At 38.9% G+C, this 15,477-nt stretch overlaps 2 protein-coding genes across 2 annotated transcripts; both read right to left on the bottom strand.

Moving 5' to 3' along the window:
- Positions 1 to 433: 433 nt before the first annotated feature.
- Positions 434 to 1,374, bottom strand: J7337_001840 (uncharacterized protein; the record flags this gene model as incomplete). The annotated part of the gene is made up of 2 exons (XM_044819573.1): positions 434 to 558; positions 654 to 1,374. 2 exons carry the CDS (start codon positions 1,372 to 1,374, stop codon positions 434 to 436), a joined length of 846 nt encoding a protein of 281 aa, XP_044687275.1.
- Positions 1,375 to 9,766: 8,392 nt separating this feature from the next.
- J7337_001841 (uncharacterized protein) lies at positions 9,767 to 11,890 on the bottom strand (the record flags this gene model as incomplete). Its single annotated transcript, XM_044819574.1, has 1 exon — positions 9,767 to 11,890. The coding sequence occupies one exon, from the start codon at positions 11,888 to 11,890 to the stop codon at positions 9,767 to 9,769; it is 2,124 nt and encodes a 707-aa protein (XP_044687276.1).
- Between the last annotated feature and the right edge of the window lie 3,587 nt (positions 11,891 to 15,477).

Genomic DNA, 15,477 nt, shown 5'->3' on the forward strand with positions numbered 1-15,477 from the left:
TCACAGTGATAATTTTCTCAATGACAAACAATTCAGTGGCTAGAGATTGGCGTAGGGTAAATCGGCACGCTTCCGTTCCCTTAGGTTTCGGCATCAGTGATGGGTGGACCCACCCAGATAGGATAAGATAAGATAAAGCGACAAGACGCCAACGCAAGCGTGATCTTTGTTAGTCGCAGGAGTACGTCTTGACTCTTCCCACATGTGGTGTGAAGCAGAGTCACTATGCTATTATGATAAATTTAGGGACACTGCGGAAACATGATCCAACAAAGATATAGTACTGAGACCTAAACGCAGCGTTTTACGAGCCATAGTGAAGCTCCATTGCTAGGACGTATAGGACAACCCTGCAACAGTACCCTCCGCAGTGACATACAAGAGATAAATTCCCGTTGCAGATACTGGCTGAACAATAAGAGACCGCATTTGCTTACAAGAACCAGGCCCAAGGTCCTCGAATACAGGCCAATCGGGGGTTGATGTTGCTTGGAGCTTGGTGAGATCCACGTTCGTCCTCCTGAGATCGCTTGACTGTCCAATCCACCATATGGAGCACTGATTTGCTTCCATGGAATAAGCTGCTATACCAGTACCTCCCAAGACCGACTGCGCTATAGTAAGAGGTAGCTGTATGTTTTGAGGTGATTCACCACCGTAAATAAGAGACATTTCGATGTTATTCTGTGCCGTGGTCCATACAACCGCAATCTCCTTTGTGCTTACGCTGAAGGAAGCCAATCCACCCCCAGGCGCCGCAGTGCCAGATGACGGAACTGTAAACTGGGACATCCAACCCAAATTACCGTCCGAGGAGGCGTTAGTCCAACTGGCACCGACAACTGCACCACTTGGAGAAACACAGAACAGATAGACACTACTGCCGACAGACAGGGCAGACAGCTGAGTAGCAGCGCTTGCTGTTCCCTGAGGAAGCGCATCCAAGACAGCCTGCCAGCCCGAGGTCGCAAACCATCTGGAGTATGCGATGGCACCGTTAGGATCAACCCAGAAAAGGATTACCCCAGTATTGCCCTCCAACACGAGACCGGTCATGGAACCACCATTGGTTGTAGAAGCTGTACCAGCTACGTTGAAAGGAATTGCTTCGCCAGCTCCCGTCCCGGGAGGCGCCCATATATAATCGTCATAAATTAGCCCATCAATAGCCCCGGTTTCTGTGATCCACCAAAGCTGTTGGCTTGTATAGCTGATAGATATTGAAGCTAGACAAGACCCTGTATCAGGAATTGTCGATGGGCCAACAAATAGGCTGGGTTCCGGGTTGGGAGGCTGAACTGTTTCAATGGCTCCTTCAGCGGTTCCCCACCAGACCTGCAAAGGGTTTGTTCCTTGCATGGGCAGACTGGCCATAGTACAGTTAGGGGATATAGGAGGTGGGCCCTGGATCGAATAAGGTGTTAAAAGATAGGGTAGCCCTGATCGGTCTAGCTTACCTGATAAGGATCAGCGCTCCTCTTATATATATATAGCATAGCTTCCCCCATTATACAAGAGAAATTAAGGCTCTTTTAACCCTTATATATGCCCCTCTGCTATACATGCTATAATTATAAGCCCAGGTAGGTATAAGACCTAGTAACTTCACTACACTACTTAACACATATTTATTTATCTTATTTTATAAAACTAATATCCCTAAAAGGATTACTAAGCTTATAAAGCATAACTATTAATAAGTAAGGCGCTTTACATACCTCTACCTACATAATCCTTTATAATCTAGATAACTAGATTCTATAGATTCAGGAGATCAAATTACAGGCTAAAGTATACAGAGCATAGCTACAAATTAACCCTAAGCATGCTAATAAGGCTTCTAATAAGCTACAAGAACCTCTAATTAAAGACTTTAATACCTTTATTAAGAGAAAGCTTATAGAGTATAAGATTAAGGTAGCTACTACTAAAGTTAGAAAAAAACCGCCCTCTAAACCCTCTATAAATAATCTAAAGATCTTCTATAAAGTATCCCTCTTAGGATTATAATATATTTAAAAATAATACAGGCAATATACTAATAAACACTCGCAAATCCTAGCCTATATTACAGAAAGCGTTAACTCTAGTATCCTGTCTTTTATACTTACTTAAGTTAAAGAAGATTACCTAAAGGGCTATATAATTCGCTAGCTACTCTAAGGCCTAAAAAAGGATCTAGTATTAAGTGTAATAACTATAATTAAAGAGATTACCTAAAAATATCTTAAAGTCCTTAATAATACTTCTAAAGCTTAATAAAGCCCTAAATAGTAATTACTATAATAGTAAGAAGCTTATATATAAGCTAGACCTTATTATATCCTTAAGATCTTAGGAAACCTAAGAGTTAATTGCTTTTTAAAAGCAGTTAAGAAAAAGATAGCCCCTTTATAGGCAGAAACTAAGCAAAACGCGCTCCTTAAAAAAGAAAAAACCAATAAGAAAACCTCCCTTATAGAGCTAGCTAGTAAGCTACATACAGTTATTAAAAGAAACCCATCTAGCAAAAGCTATTTAGTCTATATAACCCTTAGTAATTACACAGATAAGCTAAAAAAGCATAATAACTACCTTTATAAGCGAGATAACTATTAGTAAAAGGCTAAGGAATATGCCCTCCTTATCTATACAGTTACTAGCATAGCCCCTTATTATATTAAAAAACCTTCTAACAGTAAGCTTAAGTAAATCTATAAAGAGCTTAATAAGCCTTTTTAGAAATAGCTTAAGCTAAAAGTTATAAGAAATAGTAGTAAAGGAAGCTCGTAAGATTAAGGAAACTAGAGTTTATCTACTTATCCTAGTAACCTAATAAACTTTATCCTATCACTTAATATCTTAGCTAAGGCCAAGCATAATATACAGCTTTACACCACTTATAAGGGATCCCTTTACCTACTTATATAAAGCACCTTATTAAATACCTATAGCGCTACTTACCTAGTAAATACAGTAGCCCTACTTAAAAAAGGTTCCTTTATTCTAATAAACAGTAATTATATAGAAGCAGGGGATATAAGCTTCCTAATCTTAAAAAAGGGGACTAAAGTAATCTAAAAAATCCTAAATAGCTTAGTAAGGGCAAGAACCTAGTCACTTACCCTTAGCAATATTATTATTATTAAAGGATTCTATATAAATATTATATTAGAAGCCCTTCTGCAATTATTAAGAGTATAGTATTTAGGGTTTAACTACTCCCTAAGATAAGGAAACCCCTTAAAAAGCGTAATCCTTCTATAACTATAACGTAAATATAACATTTTAGTACTCTAATTTAAGCCTATTTTAGCCTATTTATCTATTAACTACCTAATACTTAAAAGCATAATTCTAATCAGCAATAAGGTAGTTCTCTAGCATAATAGAGCAAGTATAATACATTTTTTTACTTCTAAAGCAAGGAGACTATTAAAAGATAAAAGGAGGGCCTATAATAGTAGCAGCACCTTATAGTATATAAGATCAGGGCACCTAAGAAAAAAAGCACTTAAAAAGCTTATAAATAGGGGAAGAAATATATAAATTACTAAAATAGCATGCATTAACTATAAGACCTATACTTAAATATATATAATACAAGTTATTAGTTATCACCTACTAGAAGATCACTCCCTAAGACCCTTTTAAAGGATTTATTAAGACCTTTAAGAATATAAAACAGGATATAATAGCTTAAATTACCTATTAGTAATAAAAGATAAATTTAGCAGCTAGCTATATACTATCCTATTAAAAAGTAAAAGAAAATTAGCAGTCTTTAATATATTATTTTAGTTTAAATGCTAAGTAAAATGCTAGTTTAGATTAGTTATTTATAAAATATATAGTAATAATAAGCCTACTATAATCTATATATTAGGTAATACTAACTTCCTATAATAAGTGCAATTTAAAGGTATAGATACAGAGCTTGCACTGCCTTATATAAAAGAACCTAACAGTAGGGCAGAATAAGTAGGGAAAGAAGTATTAGAAAAGTTAAATATAATACTTAATAGAGCATAGCTACCTTATTCCTTATAGCCAGAGAGCACACAAACTGCTACTTTCCTGCTTAATATAAGCCTAAAGGTAACTAAAGGATAGTAGACTCCTATAAAGGTATTATAAAATTAGTTTAGGTGTAAAGCGCTATTATAGATAAGAAAGCATATAGCAGACCTTAGACCTAATTAAAGCAGTATATAAGCCTATAGCTACCAAGCTTATCTATTAGATCGGGATAGGGAAGCCAAGATATATAAAAAGGCATTTAAAACAAGCCCTAGAGGTTATATCAGGTATTTAATAAGCTATATAACATATAATATATACTAAATATAGATACCTTAACTTAGAAAGGTAGTAGTTACTTAAAATATTAGGTTTAATAAGCATATCTTCTACTAACTAGAAAAAGAGTATATAAAAAAGCTCCTAGAGAGGGTATTTAAAGTATAGATCCTTAACTTAAAAAAAGATAATAATAAGGTCAACCTACTAGATAGACCTATTTAAGTTACATATTCTAAGGGTCTAAACTTAAAGGTAGAGGTAACTAAAAAAAGCATAGCTACTCTTACAGGAAGCGCTAATAAGCACTAAAACCAGTATATACTAATTTAAATTACTAATAGATTTCAGACCCTAGAAGTAATACTAGAGCTAAGCAGGCCTAAAGCTAAAAAAGATAATAGAAGCATTACAGACACTAACGCAATAGCTAAGAGCTTTATAACAATTAAGGTAAGTAAATCGCTAAGTATATAACTATAGACTAAGCTAGAAGCCCTTAGGGGTACGCAGGAAGCACTATAAAGCCTAGAGTTACTGCTATAATTACTAAGAATATTAATAGGTAATATAATTATTATAGCTAGCTATAAAGAAGAGGATATACTTATATCACCTTTTTAACAGTCTAAGAATAATAAAATAGATAACTAGAGTAATAATTAGGGATAGCAGATACAGAACCTGGTAATAGAGCTTAATAGAGTACTATAACTAGCAATATATAATAATCAGAGTAGCTAAAATACAATACTACTACTGCCGCTCCTGTAAAAAGCTCCTATACCCTAGACTGAAATAATAATACGCTTAAGATTAAGAATAACAGCCTAAGCATAGCAACCTATAATATAAAATAATCAAAGTATAGCAACTATAGGTCTAACTACCTGTTCATGCTTATAACAGGCATTCTATAGCTTCTTTATAATTAATTACTATAAAGATACCTAGAAGCCTGATAATAGTACTAAAATAGCCTTCTTTTTCTTTATAAGCGCGATATATGCCTATTAGTATATATACTAAGCGTTTAGATTAGCTATTTATATTATATTAAAGCTAAAAACCTTAGAAAGGAATCTCTACAGGGATAACCTTCTGCCTCTACTAGTAATATACAAAGAGTAGCAAAATTATATATTAAGTAATTAATTTTAACTAACAAAGTAGGCAGAAGTTAATAAGCTACACTTAAAGTGCACATAGAGGCAGATCTAATAATTAATAGCTCGGTTAAAAATACTGCCTTTAAAGTGGGTTTATACCTATAAATTTAATAAAGACAGTTACCTTAAGAAATATAAAGCGCGTATTTATATAAGGGGCGACTTATAACCTATAATTATAATAGAAAACATATATATAGCTACCCTTATAGCATACTCTTTTTACTTAGTTATAGCCCTAGCCGCCTAATTTAACCTAGAAATCATATAACTAGATATAATAAATGCCTTTATTAACACTAAATGCAGCAAGTATAGTATACTAGTTATATATAAGCTTCCTCCAGGATTTAAAGTTACCAGAATATATATAAAGCTTAATCACATACTATATAGCCTCAGAGACTTACCTTAATTATAGTTCAAGACCTTTACAGCAGCACTTAAAAAACTAGGTCTTAAAGCTAGTAAAGAGGAGCCCTACCTCTACTACTCTATAAAGCAAGACATTTTCCTAGTCTTCTTTATAGATAATATTCTTATCCTATATTATAGAGATACCCTATTATAAGCTCTACTTATAGTAGATAGCCTTAAGAAGAGATTTAAGCTTAGTAAAAAGGGTAATATAAAGTAATTTCTTAGTATAAAGATAGTTTATAACTGCTAAGTATAGAAGATCTACCTTAGCTACAATTCCTATATTAAGAAGATCTATACGCGATTTAGAGTATATAATAAGGTCTCTTAACCTTCAATACTGATCCTGATTACCCCTTTTTATTAGAACCTAAGCTAAGCTACTAAAAGAGAGGTACTTTTATATTAGGAAAAGATTAAATTAATTCTCTATATAGCAATTATAATACGCCCTAATATAGCCTTTATAGCTTCCCTCCTATCAAGATACCTTACAAACCCTTTAAAAAAGCACTATAGAGCTGCTAACTAAACGCTACGCTATTTATATCTAATAAGGCAATTTGCGCTTTAATATAGAGGCAGTGATAAGCTTTAAGTACTGTAAATAGCTAGTGATATATCTTTTACAGATAATAAAAGTATAAGAAGGTCTTTATAAGGCTATCTAATCACTCTTTTTAAAGGACTAATTATTTAGAAGGCCTCTCGCCAAGTTATAGTTATCACCTCTATAATAGAGGCAAAGCTACTCTCTTTAGTTTAAATAGCTAAGGAATTAATAGCTTTTAAATACCTTTTTAAGGAAATACACTTTAATCTAAAAGCCCCTTAGAATATATATTATAATAATTAGCAGACTATATATTTAGTTACGCTAGAGAGTATATAAATAGATACTTATCTACGCTATATTAATATCTATAACCTTTAGCTAAGATAAGAATACTAAAAGGGATTATTTAAGATTACCTATCTCCCTATAGGGGATATACTTACAGATAGATTTACAAAAGCCCTATTAAGGTAACGCTTTAAGCACTTTAGAGCCCTTCTAAATATAATAAGAATTAAGGTTATAAAAAATTAAGTATAATAATAAATAGGCAAATATAATTTCTTTTACTTACATAGTAAGACTTAAACCACGCGCTATACTACTACTTTATAGTATTACTATATTCTATTACCTAGGAATTACCAGTACCTGCCAGGTCTTAAAAGCTTAAATAGAGTAATAAGTAAAACCTAAAAATAATAGCCATAACCTATACTACCTAAGCTTAAAGTAAAGCACTAAGTGTATAAATAAGCTTATAAGTAGCTTCTTTCTAATCAGCTAAAGACTTACCCTAAGGCCAGGCGCTAGCATTAGCTTTAGCTAAACCTTACTCTAACTCCTAAGCTAACGCTTTACTAATCATATAAAGGGGCTTTCTAGCCTAGTTATAAGTAAAAAAGAATCCTATAGTATCCTTACTATATAAAGAATCTAGAGTAAGGCATAATATAATATAAGTATTAGAGATCGCCTATAATAAGAGTTAGTTAAGTATAAGGGTAGTAAAGATATATAGTATAAGACTTACAGTTTCCTTATTATTTTAGAGATTTTTCTTTAAGATATATATAAGAGGTTTAATTATATTAAGACTATTTTAAAGTCAGCTAGCTGCCAGAATTAATCATTATAAGGCATATATATAGGATTATAAGTATAACTACCGCTCTTATAAAAGGCATAGCATTTTATATAATAATCTAGATTAACCTTACAATACTTAAGTTCACCTTTACTAGTAATATAAGAGTAAATATAACTAAGGTAAAGGAGCTTATAATAGTTATTAGTAAAAACTATAATAGGGGGTAGATTAGATTTAATAATCTCTAAACAGTTATTATAATTATAAGGGGGAAGACTATTTTCTTTTTAACTTAAATAATTAGCCTTATAAAGATTATCCTATATAAGTTAAAGTATACCAAAGGGTAGAGGGGAAAGATAAGCTTACCTAAACCTATTATCTAGTGTAATAATAAATAAGCTTTTTCCTTTTAGGTATAGCTAGAGTAGGGGATAGAGATAGTAGAGGGGGAGGGGGTAAGGCAGAGCATTTACCTTTAGGCCAAGTAGGCCTACTTCCCTTACTAGCTAATACTATAGCTACAGTAGATAACTTACCCTTACAAAGGGCTTAAGAGCTATTACAGGTTCTTGCTTAATATTAATTAAGTTAGATATAGAGTATAAGAAAGGGTATTATATAATAGAAGGGAGTATAGAAAAAGGGGTTATAGGCTAAGAAAGGTATTAGGGAATAGGGGTTAGGATACTTAAAAACTATATTAAGAAATAACTTACTATTTTAATAGAAAGATAAAAAAAAAAGGTCTTACTTTATAAGATAAAAGGGAGGTATTTATACTTTTTTAAGAGTAATTTAGAGGCTAAAGGGGTTTTTATAATTATTTTCTACTATTAAGCATTATAATAATACTTTTAATATTCACTTTATATTTTACTATATATAATATAATTACTTAAAGCCCTTTCTAAATATTATAGCTTTAACTAGGGGGTATATTAAAAGATAAGGTAGCCTTGATCAGTCTAGCTTACCTAACAAGGATTAGCGCTCCTCTTATATATATATAGCATAGCTTCCCCCATTATATAAGAGAAATCAAGGCTCTTTTAACCCTCATATATGCCCCTCTGCTGTGCGTGCCACATAAGGCGTCATTTGACTGGACTGGGGAATGGAAAAGGTGGTAGTAACAGGAGCAGCCCACAGGCCCGGTAAAATGGCAGCACATTGGATGGTGACCGTTTGGCCTGGCGAGAACATATTATTGGCTTGGGCCATGGTGAAGGTGGCAGTAACATCCGGACTTTCAACTATCGTTGAAATCGGCTGCTCGCCCGGAATAATTAGTGCAACTTGTTGTCCAGTTGCACCCATTCCCGCAATCCATGTCCAGGTTACTTGGACAGATCCGAGAGAATTGAAACTGGCCGAAGCGGGGCTGGTTAAAGGCGATGAGGTGATTGCAGGAAACTGCCAAGGATCGCTTGGAGCACCCGTATCCCAAGATGCGTCTAGAGAGGCGACCGTCAGTTGGCCTTGTTGAGAAGCCGAAGTCAATGCCAGTGGCATCACTAAGGTTCCCGTATTCGAATTGGCTGGAAAGACTGGGGCTCCGTTTCCGATTCTGGTTGGGGATGTAGATGGGGGTGTGATGAGGTTGACCACTATGCCTTTTGGCCAGAGAGAGAAGCCGCTGGGATAGGTAATGAAAAGATTCAACTCCTGGGTACCAACGTCATAGTAAGTCGCTGCATTGATCGCGGGAGTTGGGAGATTAGGGTTCGTGTTTGACATTGTGTTTTGGGAACAGCAAGCGGGTATCTAACAGAGTAAATAGTAAATATATTAGTGAGCTCGAAATCTCCCAACGAGGCGTAGAAGTTTGGGTACTGGAGATGCTCGCGTCATCAGACTTATATCACTGTTGCTGGATGCGTCACTTTTTTTATAAAGTGTCGACGCCCGCAGCTTGCTTCCCAGGTGACTCCTCATCTGCTGCACACATGCCCAATATTTCAAGCCTCCTAGCCATAAATCTGTGTCTCCCACATAATCACATAGCTATCGAAACGCTAGTCTTACTATTGAGTTCTCGACTCTCGTCCGTGTCTCAGATTAGATGAATGGCGAACCGGAACACTCCCGACTACGCGCTAGAGGGGACTGCAGCCAATGAAAATTCGTTAGTGTGGAATTTCAGCTCTGCCTTCAACCGCCATAGTCTCTGAAGGAGAACAGGTCATCGTTGGTGCTCATAAAAAGTCTTGCCTCGAAGGATAGTAAATCCTTGGTTTATTGCTCACCCTGCTACTTATGATATTTACTGAGTAGTAGCTTAGCGTATGCTGCTGCTGTTGCCGCTGCATGCTCATGCCAGTCGTCGTTCTTGTTCCCATCACAGTAATCGCTAATACCCCGAACTACAAGGTACGGCATTGTGTTGGCAATGCCAGCAGCCTCCATCTCGAAGCACTTGACGTCATACTTCGCCGCGATCTCATCTCGGAATGCTGCACGCTTGATGACCTTATTGCCTGATGCAATCTTTCCATAGTGAACCCTAACCCCAGAATCCATCCGTTGCTCTCGCTCTCTGAAATGCTCGCATGGTTGATGTACTGAGCGACAGGCTGAGCAGCACTGATCAAGAATGTCTCGTTCGTGCCCTGGATGACAGTAATGAGCCATACCTTCCTTAGCGGTGATCTCGCCCAGGTAGCGGTCAATTGAGCTGCGTATGAGAACTGGGTCGGAGCACAGCGAGCTGACGAGGTTTTCCACATCACTCGGCGAGCTTTGCAGAACACGGTCTTTGATTTGGAAATCCGCCTCTGTCTCACTGCCAAAGTCATACTGGACAACGGAGTTCCCTACAACCACATCGCCGAGCCGTATATCGTGCTTTGCCGAAGGCACGCCTCCACCAATGCCGACTAGAAGACATAGCGACGGATTGTAGCTGCGGCTCATATCCTTCGCAGTCGATGCCGCATTATTTGTTCCCATCTTTGGGAGGCACGTCGCCACAACGTTATGGTGAGCAATCTTGCCAGTAAAGTAATAGTTTGTGTCACCCTCGACTTTCTTGTATTTCTCCAGTATCACATCGAATGTTGCTCTGACTGCCGCTAGCTCGTGTGGTAAAGCACATATGATACCCACGTAAGTTTCATGCTGATTTGCGGGAGAGTTGGCTTCGACTGGAAATGTAGTAGTTGCCGTCTTCTGCTTCTTCCATGATGGCTCAGCAAAGCTATCTTGCGACCTCGACCTCTGCCGATCCGGAGTTTCAACCTGGGATCTCGACATAGACGAACCAATACCGCTATCGGACGATAAGGTGATGCTTTTTTCAATTGTTCTTGGGAAGTAAAGGGCTTCAATGTCTTGCCGTTTCTTGGGAAAACCGACATCATCCCAAAACCATGGAAACTGAGAGTGATGGCCAAATATCAGAGCACCCTCATTAATGTCTGGTATTTTCTTCTTCCTTGCTTTTAGAGATTCAGCCAAGTTCAAGGGAAAGCATACCTGCACTGGCTCGCAACGGTGGCGTCCACCCATCTGTTGACCCAGTTCATCGCATTTGCAAAAGTCAGATCCAGACGTTGCAGAATGCCATATCAAATTGTTGCCAAGTCGTAGATGGCCATCACCACAGTGCCCATGCTCTTTCAACACCTTACGCAGATCAGAGATGAGCGTTGCAATATAGTATTTCCCTTTCGGCAGGGTGGTCCATTCCCTGCAGGTTTTGTGTGGCTGAATGATCTCACCAAAACCTTGCCCAAAAAGGGTCACAGCTTTGATAGCGCGGATGAAGTCAACCCACTCCATCCCCAGTGTTTCTAGGGTAGTCTGTCGTGCATGAAACGTCCTGAAGTTGCTGACTACATCCTCAAAATCCCAGCCCTCCAGATACTTTCGGGACTTGCCATGGAGCCTGTCTGTGGTTTTTGAGTGGTTTTGCAGATCGACGAAGTACTCGAATATGCTGCACAGCTCTTTGATCTTGTCCCCAACGGTGGTGTGACTGTTTCCTTCACCGTACAGTGGAAGTTTCTGGTATTTCCTGTCATTTAGAATCTGAACAACTAATGGGCTACAGCCTTTGTATCCCTTCTCGAAGGCATGCCCCCTGAATAACAAAGCAGAGCGGGAAGCGCCGTTTACATCAGGTGTAACGCATTCTTCCACAGCATGTAACAAGGCAGTAGCACCGTTGATAAGCCATCCTCGCTTCTCTTTCTCGTCCCAAAAAAGGAAGAATTGTGCTTCCAATAGCTGGAGTCGGTAATCATAGTCGATTGAACCTATTGATGTGGCCGTGTCCTCTGTAACAGGGAAGTAGTTGGATATTCTTGCGATGGGACGTTGTCTCTGGTAAGCTTCCCCAGCAAGGGCCGCATCCTCAACACATTTTGGGAGCATTGAGCAAGTGATTGATGGGCGGGATGAATTAAATAAACCTAACGTGATATTAAGGATAGTAACAACACAGGTAGACGAGGGTAAACATACCAAAGAAAGACTCAGCTTCTGAGCACCACCCCAGAATATGCCGAAAATTTTCCAACTCTTTCATACTCCCTACATATCGCTCTTCAGTCATGTCATCAGGAAAGTGAGACAATCGACCCCCATCCGTTCGGTGGATAAGATGCCAGTATTGGATATCACTGCAACGACGAGTAGGAACTAGCATCGTGCAATACCCCTTGATGTAAAAGTTATCACCGAATGCATGTATCTGATCGGCTTGAGCAAGGCCGGCCATAATGTCGAGGCTGGCTTCTAGTCCAACATTCCATTCGCTCCGGCGAGGGATAGGATACCCCCTTACAAGGATTGGACTCTTGAACAGAGACTGCCAGCATTGGCCGTTCGTATTTTGATTTCCCTCAATAGTCTCCACGTCGAAATGTATTCTGAAATCAACCCTACGCGCGGGTTGAGAGTGAGACAGGAACGATGGCAAATCTTTTGGTATGACGATGATGTTAGGTATGCAGCATATGAGCCCATTCTCACCTGGTCGCTCTCGGAAAGCGGCTCCCAACCAGGCGAGCTGTTCTCCTATTTCCGCAACTGTAGCAGCCATTCCGTTGACCTCCGCTATCAACGCACAAGTGTCTACTCTCATTTTGAGGGTGGTTCCATCTGGATACGACACTGACAATAAGTTAATAAAGCCAGTTATTGAAGGCTGTAGAGTCTAGGTGGTTGAACGCCTACCGGTCTGTGGAGCTCCAGGTCTCAACATCAAACAGTCTCTCAACACCTCAAGGATGTATGGCGCAGTGGAAGGCCAAGTTTGGGATAGGTACTGACCGCACGTAGCAGCCTGCACGTCGTAACCAGATCCTGTCAAGGCTATAATACCGTCGAATACTTCATGTGGATGCTTTGAGTAATTCTGCCTCTCAAAAAACTGAAATAGCTTACACCCAAGCTCAATGGAAACACTGTATGTTGGGGTGGGAGCTTTCCTACTGATGGATCGAGGTGGTGGAAGAGCTGCTAGTATCCCTTCACCAATTGACTGCATGGAGTATGGCTCAGTTGGGGCCAGGTGAAATTCTTTGAGTAGTCGAGACAACAGCCATTCAAAGGCTGTGGTTCGAAGAATTGTACTCTCTTCAATAGATAAGAAACTGTCAACCGAATCTTCTTCCTGCTCTGGGCTTTGCTCTGTGATTTCTGGTTCCGGGCTTGCCGGATGGCTTTGGTCGTTCTCCTGATATCCTGATGGAAACTCCACACGGTCGATCCAGGCGTAAAAGAAACCTCGTCGGTCTATGGCCTCATCCGACGTCGACGGCTGAGAGGCCTTTGGTATACTTTCGTGATCTTGCTTGAATTGAATGCTTTCAAATGTCTCCGCGATTTCTCTAAGAAATATCTGGTTAGAACCGCCTCCTTAGCCTGGATTACCTAGCCTTGGTTCCCAGGACTTCGCACTTATCTACTTACCTTCTATATCTATGAAAAAAAGCCATGGCCTTTCTGTTTAAAGGTATGTGAGTCTGGTGGCCGACTTGCAGAGCAAACGCTTGCAGTAAAGAAGGGAGAATAGTAGAAATTCGAGCTTGTGTTGTTTTGTTGGCCGATAAGCCGCTAGTATGATGGGCCAAACGACGTGCAAATGCTTCGATATAGATATCAGCTTCAAGAAGGTTCATGCTCGATGTTGCAGAGTATTCAGTGCTTGCATCGTCAACGTTGTCGTCGACTGAATGATTATCATGGATGACATTGGCAAGGGTGGACACATAACCGGAATCAGTCTGGGGTACATCCAATGCTGCCTGGACCCCCTTGTGGGCGGCCGAAGGTGTTCGAAAATCGGATGTATCATTTGTTCCCTTTTTCATGGTCTCCAAGTGTTGTTGTAGCGTTGTCCCATCCTTGTCTGCTTGAATCTGATTGGCCTGGTTCTGAATCGTATCTCGATGTCGAGTTAGATTTGATATAATTGAATGCAGTCCATCTTTACTCTTCTCCAGGTTAATATTAAATAGTCTCTCCCATACTACACTTGCATTGTCAGAGTCTCTGGAAGGCTTCATAGCAAGCACTAGCAACTAACCAACACTTTGAAAGCAATCCAATATAATTCGATGAAACATATTGATTTCTTTGTAGATGAGTACAAGAACTTTCGCCTCATGCGGCCTGGCAAGAAAGAAGTCTTTATACTGTCGAAGAAGAGGAATTGCCTCTCCAACCTTTTCGTACAAGCCAACAAGCTTATCAAAAGCCTTGCTAGGATAGCTAGATGAACTAGTTTCCTGTATGAAGAAGTCAGCTAGCAGACTTATAGAAGTGGCAGATATATTACCTCGAGGAGAAATTTCATAGGCCCCTATCATAATGTAAGTTATCGGCAATAATGATAGTATGACAAGAGCCTACCCAAATAAATGGCATGATCTCACCATTCTTGTAGAGATGACGAGCCACATCGCCATACTGCGTAGTAGCCTCGAGGAAAGGTGCCAGGCGATTCAGGTCCTGCAGTTGACGGCGCGCATGCTGTTTGGTCTGTATCTTCGCAATGCTATTCTTCAATGCGTCTAATGTAGTGGCCCTAAATGTTTCCAGGTCTCTGTTGCTTCTCAAGCTATGCTTAAATTTCTCAAGCACGGTGTCTATGTCAGACAAATGGGAATCATCCATTTCCATTACTTCCAAACAAGGACCTATGTAGGCAATAATAATATAATAAACTCAGTTCCATTCAATAGGGAAAGACTGAACAGAGTAAAGGAAAGAGAAGGGAAGCAGAGTCGAGTACAGTACAAAGTCTTGACAGAACGGAGCGGGGTTGTAGATACCTTTTGTTTAATTGGTTGAATGTTTGCAGTGTGGCTTGACGGTAGGACATATTAAGAGCTGAAAGTAAGTGTGTTGCTAAATATAGATAAGGCTGATTGCTGCCTAAAGCAATGAGGGGTAAGAAGTGCCCTTAGGTTAATAAATGCGTAAGCACCAGTTGAAATCTAAATGTTAAGTTGCGTTCTTTTAACAATAACCGGTCAACTTTGCATCTCGTTTACTGACTTCTTTATCTACTTTATCTTTCAATGTACTAACAATGCCTGAGAACTCACTGAAAAGGCCACGGTCCCTAGAGAAGCATAAACGAAGCTCGTTTAGTCCAGTTCCAACATCAACTATCAAAGAAAAGCTATGGGCGAACACTCCAGAGATAAAATTATGTTTAGGATGCGTGAGCTTTCTTGCAAAATATGATACATGAATTATCATTTAACTGGTTTCGGCTGCCAAAAATTAGATCATTGAAGAGAATGCCCAATTGAGCAGCGATGTATTCCCACGGCAATCCTTGCGGCTCCTTAATGTCGTGCAACGAGGACAATACTTCGCATTGACCTACAAGAACTCTATCTTCGCGACGTTGAGCAAAAGGTTATGCAAACTCATACTGTCCCTCGTTTCAGACTACCAAATCCATACCCTAGCTTACGTCCCTAGTGAGATCTGTGTTTGGAAGG

Source organism: Fusarium musae, chromosome 1, assembly GCF_019915245.1.
Source record: "Fusarium musae strain F31 chromosome 1, whole genome shotgun sequence".
NCBI classification, from domain to species: domain Eukaryota; kingdom Fungi; phylum Ascomycota; class Sordariomycetes; order Hypocreales; family Nectriaceae; genus Fusarium; species Fusarium musae.